At 38.5% G+C, this 16,108-nt stretch overlaps 2 protein-coding genes across 3 annotated transcripts; both read right to left on the bottom strand.

The window, feature by feature from the left end:
* Nucleotides 1–1,740: 1,740 nt before the first annotated feature.
* Nucleotides 1,741–3,356, bottom strand: LOC147870153 (uncharacterized). The gene is made up of 5 exons (XM_087337461.1): nucleotides 3,222–3,356; nucleotides 2,527–2,586; nucleotides 2,163–2,437; nucleotides 1,979–2,066; nucleotides 1,741–1,888 (listed from the first exon to the last, which is right to left on the bottom strand). Exons 1-5 carry the CDS (start codon nucleotides 3,253–3,255, stop codon nucleotides 1,878–1,880), a joined length of 468 nt encoding a protein of 155 aa, XP_087193587.1. The 5' UTR covers nucleotides 3,256–3,356; the 3' UTR covers nucleotides 1,741–1,877.
* Nucleotides 3,357–5,863: 2,507 nt separating this feature from the next.
* Nucleotides 5,864–15,525, bottom strand: LOC147870152 (homeobox-DDT domain protein RLT2-like). 2 transcript variants are annotated; one of them, XM_087337441.1, is made up of 18 exons: nucleotides 15,369–15,525; nucleotides 14,586–15,200; nucleotides 14,379–14,464; nucleotides 13,742–14,269; nucleotides 13,566–13,655; nucleotides 13,041–13,184; nucleotides 12,714–12,936; nucleotides 12,417–12,517; nucleotides 12,133–12,219; nucleotides 11,886–12,041; nucleotides 11,618–11,794; nucleotides 11,368–11,541; nucleotides 10,574–11,266; nucleotides 10,012–10,482; nucleotides 7,557–8,192; nucleotides 7,284–7,388; nucleotides 6,914–7,162; nucleotides 5,864–6,800 (listed from the first exon to the last, which is right to left on the bottom strand). In XM_087337441.1, exons 1-18 carry the CDS (start codon nucleotides 15,484–15,486, stop codon nucleotides 6,105–6,107), a joined length of 5,349 nt encoding a protein of 1,782 aa, XP_087193567.1. In that variant the 5' UTR covers nucleotides 15,487–15,525; the 3' UTR covers nucleotides 5,864–6,104. The 2 variants fall into 2 exon arrangements, with proteins under 2 accessions (XP_087193567.1, XP_087193576.1); XM_087337450.1 differs by having other exon boundaries at nucleotides 11,630–11,794.
* Nucleotides 15,526–16,108: the final 583 nt, after the last annotated feature.

Genomic DNA, 16,108 nt, shown 5'->3' with positions numbered 1-16,108 from the left:
AGTTACTGTCATTATCCTCAATTAGGTAGTCTATGATTGTTTAGAGGGATACAATTATCTCTTTAATGAGATGAATGTGGGTTTAGGTGTGCATATTGAGTGATTTAATATCTCATGCATTTCAATCAGCAAGAAATTTTAGATACTTCATGCATCACATTGCATGGTATGGGACATGCTTATTCTCAAATGCTTCTATTAACATAGTTACCTTAATTATTCTCAATTAGGAGTCTAATTATCTCTTTAATGAAAACAATTCGAGTAAAACAACTATACCTATCTAAAGTACCATGTTTAAAAGAGTTAAACTAAGTAAGTACTTACAAAGCATCCACACAATGACTTTAAGAATATTATTTTGTAAATGTGTGCATCAATGTCTCCAAGATAGAGAAATCTCAAAATGGAGAAAGTTGTCTTTATGTTTAGTTTGATTTGGTGATAATAATGGTGTTGAGGTCATATAGTCCATGTGGGCAGCCAACATGCATGGACAAATTTATCTCACAATCAATGGCAACGTTGGGTTGTGGGGTTTTTAACAAATTCGTCATTGTAGTGGGGACTGGGGTTTTGAATTTTAGAGTGTATCGCATGATAAAATATGTGTGCAGTGTGACCATGTGAATTGCATAGATTATAATCAGAATTAGCTAAGTTAGGAATGTAAATATTTGCTTCATGAATGAAGCCGAAGTACTATCATTGATTACATGCAATCAATTCCAAGGGTAATGTGTCTTTCATACTGAGGCTTATATCTGGTGCATCTTGGATTAACACTGATTCAGTCTCTTAGAAGAGGCGCATTGATTAACTATCAAGATAAGATCCTAGGTTTTCATAGCAAATTGTGGATAAAGTTCTTTTATATTATAGCTTATTTTGGGTTGTGAAAAAAAACTCTTCATGATATTAGTAAGTTGTATCATCTTCTCAAGAACCATGATAAGAAATGCTAGAAAAATAATCATGACATTTGGAAATATTTGACAAGGTTGGAACCAGGCTAGGAATGCAAAAAGCTTGATAGTTGGACAACGTATGTCAAATGCAGCAGCCTACTATTTGTACTCCTAGCTTTGCCAGCAGTCGAAGTAGCTTTTACGCATCACATCTTGTAGTTCTTCAAACGTAGTTAGCCACCATTGCCCTCATTGTTATCATATCTTTTATGCTCAACTCTTTTGCAAACGACATCTTGCAAATTCTTGAAGAATAAGAAATACAGGACATCCCAATCAGCTCTAACATTTTCTTTCATGGTGTTACAAGCATAACCATAACTTATCCCATGGCAGTTCGTGGCTAAGTAATATACTCATGTGTAGAAAACCACCACAGGAAAATTTATGGTTAGGGTCAGAACACATGGGAACCAGCTTCGTCTTCCATATGAACATATACAGTTTGTTGGATGTTTTTAAAGCAATCCTATTGCTAAAGATAGACATATTTGAAATGCATATTTAATATAGTACAAAACCACCTTAATAATCTCCCATTGAAACAGATAAACATACATAGCATAATTTAGCATATATTAAAATGTAATAGAATGAACAGTAATAACAGTAACATATAGGTACCAGAAAATAGAATGAACAGTAATAACACTAAATACATAAAATCAGACGCAAAAAGGGTTCAAATTTTCCAGGTATAAAACTTCCAAATAGATCATTTCACCTTTGAACTTTAACAGTACCAAAGAAGCCCAAAATGTAACAATCTAGATGACAAACAGAACTCAATATTCAAAGCAGTTCAAATTTCAATCCACTGTTCTGGACAAATTTCCAAAATCCATTGTTATCACCAATAACTTATACTGTTCCATTCATCAAGCTTTATTCTAGGTTTCACCTCCAACCCTACAAGGTCACTGAAAGTAAAAAATAGCAAGACATTTGTCAAAAAATCATTCATGTCAATCTGCAAAAAATACATGGCACTATACAAGTTAATGACTTACTGGATGAGGATGGTCCCCTTCGGCATTCATTAAGCATATCGATGTAAAACTGGCATTTCCCAATGTCACTCCCATACGCATTGATACACTATAGAGTAGAAAATCGAAACATTCTTATAAAACAATACAATTATAAAAAGAACATATATTTAGAAGATAAGTAATAAACAAGAGCAAAAATTACATCTTGGAAAGACTTGGTTTGGTTAGCACATGCATCAGCTCCACTAACAGTAGTCAAATGAGGTGATTCCATGGGTCCAGAAGAAGCTTGACCATCCGATGTCACATGTTCATGGGTAACAGTTCGAGGCCCCATAATTCCATCCACAGCTCTGTGGGCAATCGCACTACCAGTGCCAAAGGCCATACCTTGAGCAATGGTAGCACCAAGTCCACCCAGCATCGATCCACCACCACCACTTGCTTGAACAGGTGCTGGTGGAGGCGCTTGTTGTACTATAGTTAAAAAATGTATTAGGCTTACTAAAAATATCTTAAGAAAAAATATTTAGAAGTTCAAAAGAAAAAATCAACATCAAACAAACCAGGCTTCGGAGGTGGAGAAGAGCGCACTGGGCGAGGTGCAGGACGCATTGATGATCTCCCTGGAAGCATTAAAGAATGGGAACAAAAGATGTTAGAAAACCGTCAAAAAAAGATCGCAAAAGACAGGTTTTTCATAGACTAGTCACTTGAATAGAGCTAAAACTGTATTTTCAAGGATAGACTTGAGAAATTTGATAACATATAGCCTTAAAGATGAGAAAGTTTTTCTTGACAGATAAACATGATAAACGATGTTTTATCTATTTCTACAACTATATCTTCGGGGGATAAAACTGAGAGAATCGACATATTGCCTAGAGTTAGGAAGTTATTCTTTCAGCGGAAAAATATAACAAGTAGAGCCTAGACATGAAGAAGTTTTACTTTCCGCAGACAAGAATTCGTGTCTATGGGAAACGATGTTGATCAAACATCCATGATATCAATATGCATGCGGAAAAACAAAGAAGTTTCTGTGTGTCTTCATACGAAACCGTAATTGTGCATATACAAAAAACAGAAATTTCTGATCATATTAAAGTTACAGAAGCAGTGTAAGACAGAAAATGCAACCCTAACATCAAACAGTGAAAGAGAAGGAACTTACAAAACAGTGAAACAATCAACAGAGTTGTGTACTCTTGATGAACCCTAAAAAGAAAGCATGAAGGCAGAAAATAGAGATGGGACATACCTCCGCTTGACGCACCGCTGCTGCGACGAGGCATGATGATGGATAGAAGGAAGAAGATCGAAAGGTAGGAAGTGGAGGAGGAGAAGAAGGCACGGACGAAAGCTCTCTCTGCTGCGGGTGTTCTGCGTCGTGGGAACCCTAAATACGACTACACCCAGGAAGGAAGATGGAAGGCGGCAGGGATATACCGACAGAAGGAGGGGGAGGCTTAATAAAAAAAGACCTGTTGTGGGAAGGCCGCGTTCACACCTATACCCTTAATCAAGGGGAACTTGGAACTTAGAAGTGTAGTTTGGCCGGCCTCTATCTCATCTCATCATCGTGGCCCCGGAGGGGTTTGCTTCCTTCTTCATACCTTGAGAATACATATATATATGTATCCAATACAAGATGTCGACGATTCTTCTCTGTCCGTCTCTTCTTTTCCTTTCGCCCTCATAGTCGGCACCTTACCCCGATCGCCCTTGGCTACTACTGTAATATATCAGCACCGGGTCAACTCCTTTACTCTCTTATACCTTCACAATTCAGTATATCACTCGTTGTTAAACTTCATGCCATACATCCATGTATCGAATACAAGGCTCCATAGTCTCCAATAATCTTCTTGATCTAGTGAAAACACCACATATCAATAAATAATGTGTGAAACAAATTACACCAGTACCACAAACTGAGTGGTATCACCTTCGAATGGGTACATAGTGGGACATGTTAAATCACCAAAAGGCAAGACAAACAACAGTCCATCTAGGAAAGAATTTCTACTTGCTCAATATGGCAACATCAATAGTGCTTTCAATTTTTGTAGATATGCTCTAAGACCCATCCCATGTATATCATTGAATAAATATGCTTTACGCATATCCCAATTAAGACATAATGTTCAATATCTTAGAAAGAGGAAAACAATCTCCGTCTTCCCACATCAAACTATGTGAATTGTGCAAACACTAAGTCTCTTGGTGTCAAATAACAAATTGACAAAATTTCCAAAACAATGTAAAATACTAGATTATGAGCATTTAAATGACTAAGCATTATTGATAACAATCCACCATGACGCCACGATCTTCATTCTCCCGTTGTAAATACCGACCTTTTTTACAAAGGTTGAATGGAAGAACACCCATATGATCTTCGACTTTATTTACTATGTTTGTCGGAATACATCACCATAATATGTGATTTCTCTAACACCGCACTCGTATAGTTGAACAACATGAAAACAACGCAATTGTATCTTAAAACTAACCAAGATGACACAATCTATCATCAAAGCGAACTAAGTCTTCTCAACACAACATAACATTATTATGTGTGTTGACTGCAAGTGCTCACTTTGGGCTTTTTGAGATTATGACTACAAAATATTGTATTTCTCCAAACATAGAGCATCTTAATTGCATGGTTGTAGTATTTGGATGTGGGGGGCAATTTGATAAGGCTATTTCAGTGATCAAAGCAATGCCATTTTTTGAGTATTCAGCCATAGGGATTTCACTATTGGGCGCTTGTAGGGAATGGGGAAATGTGAAGCTTGGGAGATTGTCTTTTGATCAAGCCATACAACTAGATAATAATGGTGCGGCGGCATATGTTCGTATGGCTGATATATTTGGAAGTGCTGCTATGTTAGAGGATGAAAAAATAATAATCTAAAACATGATCAGAATAAAACATGATTCTTGGGGAAAGCAAGAATATGAACATGCCATGGATGTCTATGTTAATGAGCATACTATGGATGCCAATATTGATCATGGATGAGTTGATAGATCTGGTGGGTTTTAACAACTCATAAACATTAACATACCATTAATATCTATATCAATGAGCATGTCATGGATGCATTTACTAATGAGATTAACATGGATTTCTATATTGATGGTGGTTGTATATAAGGGAACCTAAATCTACAACCTATGAACATGAATATATTATGGATGTTGATGAACATGCAATGAAATTTCTGCCCATAATGCATAGATCTAGGGGAACTTGAGTTCACAAATCAAGGGTCATGAACCCAAGCTCAGGGCTTGGAGAAAGCAAGTAATATTGAACATCAATGTACAAAAAACTATGTGTGGTTATTGTAGATACACATCAAATCGACCATGATGAGAGTACAAGGGAATCGGTTGGTATATCCTACACAACTTTCGTATTTTCTTATGATTTTATAATACTAGGGTGTATCTTTTTGTCAAAAACAAAAGTCTTCTCAACACAATCTCAAGTGAAGTAATAAGGCCCTTCTATGTGTTCTGCCTCTCCATGAAATATTGGATACTTTCCCAATGAGGTATTTTTTCTGATGCAAAATGTTGGTTCCAATCCCAATTTTTTTATCATTAAGGCATAGAAGTAGTGAGCTAGCCCATTTACATGCATTACTATCATCATTCATGTTTTCAAACCTTCCAAAAGTTCTAATATCATCTTTAAGGTTAAATTCAATAGCATGTTATACCACCACATCTCACTTTTTTATACTGACAAACCAACAGTCCTTTGTTTAAACTTTAGACAAGGGATATACACGAATGCTAAGACGAATCTGTACATGAATTTCATCACAGCTTTTGCGAGTATAGAAATGGCGAATTTGTTTCCAAAAAAATTGTTAAAAGTTTAGAGAAAAACTAATGGTAACTGTTTTATATAACTCATCAGTTCCCCTGAGACCACATATCAGTTAATAATACGTTCATCCTAATCATTATACATTAAAGAAAACCAAGGGGGAGAACAATTTGTATAGTACACTGCCTACAATGGAATATGTTGGTTAGAAAATTTCTTTGCCATTTGCAAATCTTGTGTTTGGGACGAGATGAATGTTAGTTAGTTAGTTGGTTTGTTTGTTTGTTCATTGAGTTAGTCGCTTTCGTCGGTATCAGAATTGTCGCTTGCATATCTGTCTTCATTATTTTCATCAACTTCACATCCAACGTCTTCTTGCTCTTGCTCATCCATGTCCTGTTCACATCCAACATGCATTTGCCTATGCTTTCGTTCTGCATCCCTGACATCTTCATCTTCATCTTCATCTTCATCCTCATCCTCATCCTCATCCTCATCGTTAATATCCTCTTCCATTGACTCTGTATCTGGTTCTTCAGTGGCAAGCACTTGCTCCTCCTTCGCTTGATAAAATTCCTCTGAAGGTTCATCTTCCTCTTCCTCATATTCATCAACTACAAGTTCCTCCTCTTCATTTCCATCTTCACTTGTGCCTTTTTCAGTCTCATAATGTATTTGACCATTATCCTCATTGCAATGCTCTTTATTATCATTTTCTTCAGGTCTTGTTTTCTCATCTCTCTGATCTTCATGGCGTGGAAATGAGTGTTTGGCGCGTCCTCTGGTGTGACTATTTGAGACATTGTTTTTATCTGAAGCAGAACTTACACACCTGCCTCTCGAAAGCTTAACTAACAATGGTTGATGAGATAATGCACCGTCAGAAACTTTAGCTCGATTTTTCTGTGAAATGCTGATCCCTTCCTCAACTGAAAGCAGTTTTTTTGTGTCGACATTTGCCACTTCTTTGGAAGAGATCAAACTAGGTTCCTATATTTTTTTTAAACGATTTCCAAATGAGATGATGCAGTGTAAGATAAATAAATGGAAGAAATAAGTACACAAAGGGTTTTCTTCAATACAAAGGGGTTCAGAAACCATACTAGTTTATTTGTGCTGTGCCGAACAGTGTTCTGCTTTTTTAGGTCAGCATTATAAAAGAGTGCAGAATCAAGCACCATGAGCCGAAGAGCAACAGCTGATGTAGTGCGAGGAACCCAAGGAAGAAGAGTACAGCCAACAGTAGCAACATCTGCATCTACACGGGCAGAACGCTCCAAGAGTTCTTCTGTAGTTTCATATGGAGATGACAGCCAATCCCTTTTCACCGCCCTCTCTAACTCAGTTAATATCTATACAATAAACATATACACAGGATCAGATTAATAAAGAACGAGTTTCTATCAAAACCATATTGATCCATGAGATATTTATTTATGCCCAGGATAAGATATCGATCAACACAAAAAATACCTGAAGAAGTTCTCCTGCAGATGAAGCATGCTTCAACGAGGCCCCCCATGCCTTACGGTGAGATTCTGCCCATGATGGGTTCATTGCTTCCATTGGAAGAGCAGCCTATATATATATATATATATGTATAATAAGAGTATGAATGTATGAAAATAATCTTGGAGGGAACATTAGAAACAGGTATTAGAGTACTTTGTTGGAGGGAACATTTCTCCTCTCGGATGAAAGACTATTTTTTCATGTTCATATAGAAACGACATAAAGAGCACTCACCTCAATGGAAAGGACCTGAACCTTCAAAAGCTTAAGTCTTGATGGAAGTAACTTTACTGGACTCCGCATTCTCCCACCTGGAACTGTGTCAGCTCCTTCCTTCATACATTCATTAATACGATGATTAAACTTAGTATCCAATTTTGCAGAAGCTCCGAGCATTGCATCACAACGTGAACACTGCTTCTCCCAGGGCCAATATAGGTCATGGCATGTTTCACATATGATAAGAAGCTCAGAACTCTTCTTCTTGCTCATCCTCATAGAAATCAGATCAGAAAGTTCAGGTGTCTGCCTACTCCAAAGCCACTTCTCGAATTCCTTGTATCTTTCAAGCATGCAGTATCTTTCCGCTTGAATATGGATCTGTATAGCCCCCCTCGATTTGAGATTTCCACTTTCATGAAATAAAGTGTCACTTCCTGAGCTTCCATTCTCTGATGGGTATCCTGTATTTGCAGAAACAGTGTTCTTGGTGCTCGGTGGTTCGCTTTCATTCAGTAGCAATCTCTGGTCATGTGCAGACAATTTCCTCATTCCTTGCCTGATAAGCTTCTCTAGTTTCTGTAAAACTCCATGGAGGTGAGCTTCACGAACTCCTCGCGTATCCAGATTTTCCATTAGAGCACTCAATGCCTGCTTAACAAAATCTCTCTCTCTCTCTCTCTCTCTCTCTCTCTCTCTCTCTCTCTCTCTCTCTCTCTCTCTCTCTCTCTCTCTCTCTCTCTCTCTCTCTCTCTTTGGTAAAAGCACACAATTATATTAATTGTATGTAAAATCCACTTAGTTACACCACTTCTGAAGGCCAAGACAAATCCACTTATTAATTGTAAAATGTACTGAGAACCCAGTCAGGATCCTATAGACTTAAGAAGCCGTATAGAGAGAAGGCCAAGACAAAGACAAACATGATGTCCTAGCAACTCACATATTTGGGTCTCCTCATGCAATAACATCCTTGAAGTTTCAAACAACAAGAACTGCTGAAGTAACAAACCTTTTTATCTTCTAATATTTCTCAACCCCAAACTCTGCGTTGAATACAAGGTATTTCACATAATTATGCCATCATCCACAATATGTTCAGAATTCAAAAACTATCTGAGACTGTGATGAAGGAAAACCAATTCAGACTCCATTTATGCAGAGACTCATTGAACACCCAGTTATAGAAGTCCACTCTGCAAATATATCTTGTCACTCCAGAAGTGATAAAGCAATACCCACTATGTTACATTGAAATTCTGCAAAAAAAACAAGTTTTACTAGCTACATTCCTGTTTCTTAAGGCATCGCCTAGGTAAATATTTATTCATGTTTTCTTATCAGCCATAACCTGTGAGATAAACTCATTTCCTTTAGATGAGAATGCAACCCACTTGTTGCCACATGTTGCCAGCCACCAAGTTATGAGGTTTATAATTCCCCATTCTCTCCTAATCCTTTTTGCCATCCACTCATGTCTGTAAATTAACCTTTGATAGATATCATCTATTTTTACTTTGGCAAGACTGCTTTTTACTGCAAATGTCCAGTCAATCTCAGGTGAAGCCTCAAAACAAATCTGCAATCAGGCAGTGCCATGACTGAAAACATAGATAAAAGTAATATATTGTTGGCTTATTGGCCATTGGATGAGGAAACACTAGAATTTCATGGTATATATCTGTCTACCTCACTATACAATTTACATATGTGGAATTATCAGCAAGTTAACGTGTACAAAGTGGAAGATAAAAATTGTCAAATACATTCTTTTCTCATGTCCGACACCAATCACATGTTATATCTGAGGGAATTACACAATAATTAAGTCGAGGAAAAGCATTCATCACAGGATTTTTCAATGCCAAGACAAAAATTAAAAATGTGATACTATGAGTTGGAAGACCAATGCTTTCAACATCTTTGGAGAACTTAGGAGCTGAATCAGGACAGACAACACAGAACATATAAAACATCTATTAGAGCTAGGGTATTGACGCCACTTACCTACAACAGCATGAACTCATGGGCAGATTCCACTAACCCTAATGCTTTCCACTGGGATCCGGCAGGAGCACAATTAACTATACGCGACTACATCCCAACAATTTTCAACAAAGAACAATCCAACTTTCTTTAGCTCTAATGGCAATTTGGTGTGCATGTGCATGTAGACCACAACCCCATTACTCTTGTATTTCTCAGCTAAAGGCCATTATCATCCCAAACATAAGGTGTTTTCCCATACCTACAGAGAAATCTCCATCTTGGTTTGGCTCATGTTGGAGACCTTTTGAAAGCAGAGTTTCAGCCTATCTAAGTTCCAACATTTTACATGCTAACAAGACTCTTTGCCACCTTCTATTTAGTTATATTTATTTTGGTTTGTTCCCAAACAACAAGTCAACATTTTAAGATGTTATCACTTGTTTGATCACACGGGCCCTCTGAAAATGCAATATATACATACCTCTTCCGTGTCAATTACTTCCCAATGGCCATCCTCAGATGATTCAAAATAGAGCCTTCCACAACCAGGATCATCAGCAACATAGGAAGTTACAAACTGCCAGTAGCGATTGTGTCGACGATCCAAACCTAAGGGCTGGGATCTGAATACATAGAGTTCATCAGCTCGAAAATCGATGTCCGCTTTCAGCTGAGCACGGGTTTTTTCTAAGGCAGCACCAGAGAGACTCAGTGATGAATTCTCTTGCTGTGATTCTTTATCCAGATTAGGACTTTTCGAGACTAATTGTGGGCCGTCCACTGATGCCATTAATGAGGATTTCACATCTCGTTCCATGGATCCTTCACTTTTTACAAGTTCGTCAGGTTGAGATTGTACTTTAGAGAGCTGTTCTTCTTTGGAACGCCGTTTGTCTTGTTGTGCTTCAGCCCACATTTGTCTCTTTAGAGCAGTCGCAGCTTCCATGCGACCCTGTATAAGGCAGATAAAACATTGTCACGCTTAAAAACTAGAAGAAAGAAAAAGGAATATGTATAACTAATTGATGTAAGCACATCATCACCTCCAAAGCCACACGGATGGTGTTCCCTTCATTCACAGCCTCAACGAGTGCAACAAGAGCATTCAACCGTTCTTCGACACTAAGATCAGAATATTCCCCTTCCATCAAACCTTGCACCCATGGCTCACCCATGTGGCTTTCATCTATCTCTGTATCTAGAGCAGAATCAGCAATCTTTTCTAGATGAAGACTAGTTTCCCTTCCATCCATGAATTCGTTCATGCTTATCAAACTTGACACCGAGGCATGCTTGCCACTACCATCATCATGCATACCAGAGCTTCCTAAACTGTTATCAACTAGTGATTCCTTTGTATTGTCTCCAGTTTTTGATTTGCATTCAATGACTTTTCTTTCTTTCAGAGAATATGAAGCATTGCCTTGATGTTTATCATCAATGTCCATACTATCGGATTCATCATCAGAAACTTGTTCTCTCTCAACCTCATCAATGTCCTCCACACCTTTTTCTACATTGCAAGTGTCTGAGATAATTCCACTCTGGAATAACCTGGTCCTTTCCAAAGCTTCTTGTATAAGGCGGTCTGCATCTTCAGGATTTTTCTGGAACTGAGGCTTTACACAGTATGTGGACGGCGCCACCCTCTCAAAAAAAATAGTGTCTCGGGACAATGCAGCAGCAATGGAGGATTCAGGGGTCTTGCTTGTTGAAAGATCACGCAAACCATATTTCTAGGAGAAGAAAAAAAAACACGTTATAGATTTGCTAAGTTAGCTAGTTGCAAACATCCTAGATTGATTTCATGTCTATATGATGTAACATTGATAAATACCTCAATACGATCAGCAATCTCTGTAATTGAAAGACCATTTGGACCTTGTGCAGAGACTACATGAAATGCTGCATATTTCACTGTACCAGGAGTCAATTTATATCCATATTTACGAGAATGTGAACCACCCCTTCCTCTATTTACAGACTTCACATTTTGTTCAGCAGCATGTCCCTAGAAAAACAAAGACATAAGATTGTCAAGGAACCTATTAGCATCTATAACCAGCATTTATAGTTTTAGTAGGAACCTTTTGACGTACATGATGACCTTCATCAACAGTACAGGCATTAATAGCTTCAGTTTCTTGTTGCTTCCAAATGGGGCCATATCCTGCGGCGAGAGAAAACTGCCTGAGAATTTCAGGCCAGGTTAAAAGGTTAAGATGCTGATCCCATTGCCTATAATCGAAGCCCCATGCATATGCCTGGGATAATCCAACCAATAAGTTAGGGCAATATTGATAATCAAGAATATGAGTATCAAAAGCCTTGATAGGAAGCAATCTTCATACTTACTGCTTCAACAAGTTGTGAGTGTCCTCCACCGATGGAGGACGGAGCTGTGTATTGATTCACCGCACCTCCACATGCAGAAGCTTTAGCAACATCTTCTATATCTCTTATTATAGTTCTAATGAGAGAAATATGTATCTCAGCAAGTAGTCTAGGATCCTGAAATTACCAAAATGTGTGATGTATTTGATGATAAGAAAAGCCATATCATGTATTGAAGCTCACATATTAGTGTTTATAAAGAACTTACATAATCATGGAATGCTTGCACAAATTCATCAAGAGTAAAGGGCCAAAGCCCAAGGACATCTGCAAATGCTATCAAGAACTTCCACATCTGGAATGTCATAGAATATGAAACATCGAAAGACAAAACTGAGCATGGAAAAGGTCAATTACACGAGAAAATTTCACCAAGAGGGGATAGGAGAGAGAAAACGACACATGTTCATCCTTATCTCACACATTGGTTTGAACAGGTAAAGTATGTGTGGTGATTGAAATAACAATATCAAAGGGCATATTAACGCATACCATAAGAAGATTTCCAAGATTCTGCTGAGAGTCTATCCATGGACTGATAGCAAGAGGACTCTTCATCTTCACAGATGGAGGTGGAAACTTCTTTAAAGAATCTGCAAAATTTTCAATGACATGTCCAAAATATGTTTGTTAGACAAGATTCTTGAGTGGGTCAAAATCTAAATACACCACAACATATTCACAGCATTGAACTAGGTAAGCCCAGAGTAAGAAATCAAGCAAGCAACAAACAGAGATAGACTGGAATGATGCATGTAGGAAAACATTTCCACATCACGCCCCACACACCTTTGTATCTATCCAAACTCTGCAATGTGTCTCCGTCTAAGAGATAGATAGAGGGGAGTCCTTGTGATGCTGTGGCAGCTTCCAAGAGCTCAAGACGCTCATCATCTATAAGTTCAACACATTCACGTGCAAGTCTACGAGCAGTTGCTCGTTCAATGGACGCTTTGAGCCTAGTGGATTCCTTCAGCCTCCTTGCTTCCTCTTTCTCTCGTTCTCTCTCCAGCTTAGCAAAACAAACAGAAAGTGAGTAAAAAGCATTTAAACTCCAAGTATTTTGAGCAATGATGAGTTGAACGGTTGATTGTGTTTATGTGATTAGAAGTTTACCTTTTGAGCTTCTTTTTGTAGAAGACGGTACTGTTGTTCGATTTCCCGCTTTAATTCTTTCTGTATGCGTTCATCTTCGCGCTGTTTTTCTCTCATCATTCTCTCTGCTTCTTTCTCTCTCTCCTTTTGCAAGTGTTCTTCCCTCTGTCAGTCAAAAATAAATGCCTTACCAATGACGAATCCATCCTCCCTCAATGCACATGAAGCATATCTAATGTTACAGTAATCTAGAGCATATTTCAAATTCTACTTTGCAGCATCCTAGACTATATATTCTTGATTTTCGTAATTATATGATGTACCATAACAATGTAGGTTTCAACTAAAGATCTATCTGATGTTATAAACATAAAGATATCACCAAAACCCCATACCCTTTCTTTCGAGTAATGAAAACCAGAATTCTAAGTCTACAAACAAGATTCAACGAATGCTTCATTTTTACAATGGCCTTCGCTCTTGAAAAAAAACTGAATTCAAAGGTCTACAAAGTGGATTCCGAGAATGTCCAATTGTTACACTGACCTTCCTTCTTGCAAGATCCTCTCTCTCCATTTCTTTCTGGATCCTTTTCCTCTGAGCATCCATCTCTTTCTCTAATCTGATCTCTTCGCTCTTGAGTTCAAAAAAATCAAATACAGTTCACCACCGTGCTGAGCAAAGTTTTAAAAGGTTAGGCAGCTTAAGCTTTAAACATTTACCTTCCTTCTCTTGTTCCCATGCATCAACAACTCCTGCTCATTGTAGATAGGAATGTTCTCAATGCCATGAAGAAAGGATTGAGGTGATAATGCATTATTGGGCAGGATGTTCAGGTTGTTATAAACACCGAATTGCCCCTCATAACCAAAAGCACTAGAATAAGCATCTTGATGCAAGATCTGAGGTTGAGGTTCAAAACCATGATGATTGTCGTATGTGTCTCTCTGCATTATCATTAAGTTAGCAAGGGGTTTTCCATCCAATCCAAATGCATTTCCGAGGCTCTCACCCTGCAAAATACTTCCTTGTGGCGCCATCATTCCCTGTCTACCACTCTCAGGCCCTATACATACCCTGGAATGTGCAAGAGGTAGTGATGTCATCATACCGTCCCTTCCTGTGGGTCTTTCTGGTATGAATTGATATTCATGTAAAAATCTTGAGCCTGATCTATTACTGACACTTTGATGTCCACTGTCTGAATTGCTCATTTTTCGGTGATGGGCATGTTCAGCATAGCACGAATCCTGTTAGATTTCACAAAAATCTCTTATGCATACAATATATTCTCTCCTCTTTCGTATGCATACAATACACTCGTTTAGTGTAAATGCAACTTCATTCCTAAGAACTTACTCTTGGAAGGTTTAGCTCAGATTTGCCACCGCCTCTGTTCTCCACTTGGTCTCTCGAGTCCTGTGAGCTGAACGATTTCCGTTGCTCTGTACATTATCAACCCAGATTCCCAACACGAAAGATGATTTGAAGCTTTCCAGAATTTCTTCTCATGAAGATTCAAATACAGGCACTTATACTAATAATAAATAATGCATACATACATACCAGCAGCTGTTGAAGTAAAAGCTCCATGTGGAAGAGGATCAAAATCTAGCCCTAAACAAGGGCTATCCCACCTCAAAGGCTCTCCTAATTGAGCCTCCACAGACACAATAGCTTGCAACTCTGCAAGCCTGCATGGATCCACACCATTACTGCTACTAATATTGGTGATGTTCATTACCGTATTTGAATTTGGTAAGTGCTTGTTCTTTTTCCTCGTACAATCATTGGTTGATTCATGTCTCCTTTTGATCTTCCAGCCGCTTGCATGGTCTTCTGAATGATAGCTACCACTACTCACCTGCTCCTCTTTCTTAATGGCTAGAGGGAGTGTAGGGGATAATCGGTGCATGTCATGAGGGATCGTTGTTGTATTACCAGATCGCATGGCCTCTCCATGTTCTGGGCTAATTCTGTACTGGTTAGAGGTTAATATAGGTGTATGATCATCTTTTTTCTCTTCTTCCTCTTCTGCTCTTTCATCTTCTCCTTCTTCTTGGTCTTTCGATTTCCGTTCTTTTAACCTTCGGTGGCAGAACCACATCTTGAGTTGGCGGTTCGAGAGACCGAGCTGAATGGATAGCCGAGCTCGAACGGCCTCCGAAGGATACTTCTCCTCTGCCAAATAACAGAGAGAGAAGGAAGAAAGAAAATAGATATCATCAGTCAGTAGTAGTACTTAACAAGTTCTAAACCTTCATGGACAGAAGAAACTCAGATTCAATTATTTGAATTAATTTACTTCGAAATATGGGGCAACAACAGCGTGAATTCATTTTACCATACCAGCAAAAACGCGCTCTAGTGTCTCGAGCTGCAATGGCGTCTTCATCTTCCTCTTCAGCTTGTCTTCATGGGGTGGTGGTGGCGGCAGCAGCAGAGTTGCAGTGGCGGTAGCCGCCATGTGAATAATAATAATAATAATAATAATAATAATAGTAATATGCAGAGGCAGTGGGGGGCGGTAAACAGAAATGTATTAAATTGATTGATTAATTAAGCTTGGTTACTACTACCACGAAACTACCTGCAGAATCTAAGTATGTTTTGCTTTTCACAGGAGCTGACCTAAGTAGTCTGTGTGTGTGTGTACAAATATGTGATGTGTGCCATCCAAGCATGAACATTATAACTTTCTGAGGAGGGGGCGTGAGTGGTTCCATATGTTGGAGGAGAGGAGAAGAGAAGAGAAGGATGGAGGAGAAGAAGAAGAAGCAGAGAAAAAGCACTGCATCAGAGACAGAGACAACAGAGACAGAGGGAGAGAAAAAGAGGAGGAGAGAAAAAAAAAAAAGACACTAAATTTTGGTAGAGAGAAATGATATATTGTATACGGGAGCTGAATATAACTGCAAGAGGAGAGTAATACAGCAATAATAGTAATATTGGGAGACAAAAGAAGAAGAAGCAAGAAGAAAAGAGGGGAGAGAGAGAGAGAGAGGGGATCATTAATTGCGTCCAGGGAGAGAAGAAAAAAAGGGGGGGGGGTAGGGTAGGGCCTAAGATTGATGATGATGTTGATGATC

This window comes from Azolla caroliniana, unplaced genomic scaffold (assembly GCF_043228905.1).
Source record: "Azolla caroliniana isolate FFs.n. ecotype wild unplaced genomic scaffold, voAzoCaro1.0.p SCAF_1, whole genome shotgun sequence".
Classification (NCBI taxonomy): domain Eukaryota; kingdom Viridiplantae; phylum Streptophyta; class Polypodiopsida; order Salviniales; family Salviniaceae; genus Azolla; species Azolla caroliniana.
Note: the sequence above shows the minus strand (reverse complement) of the source record. Positions and strands in the feature narration are given on the sequence as shown.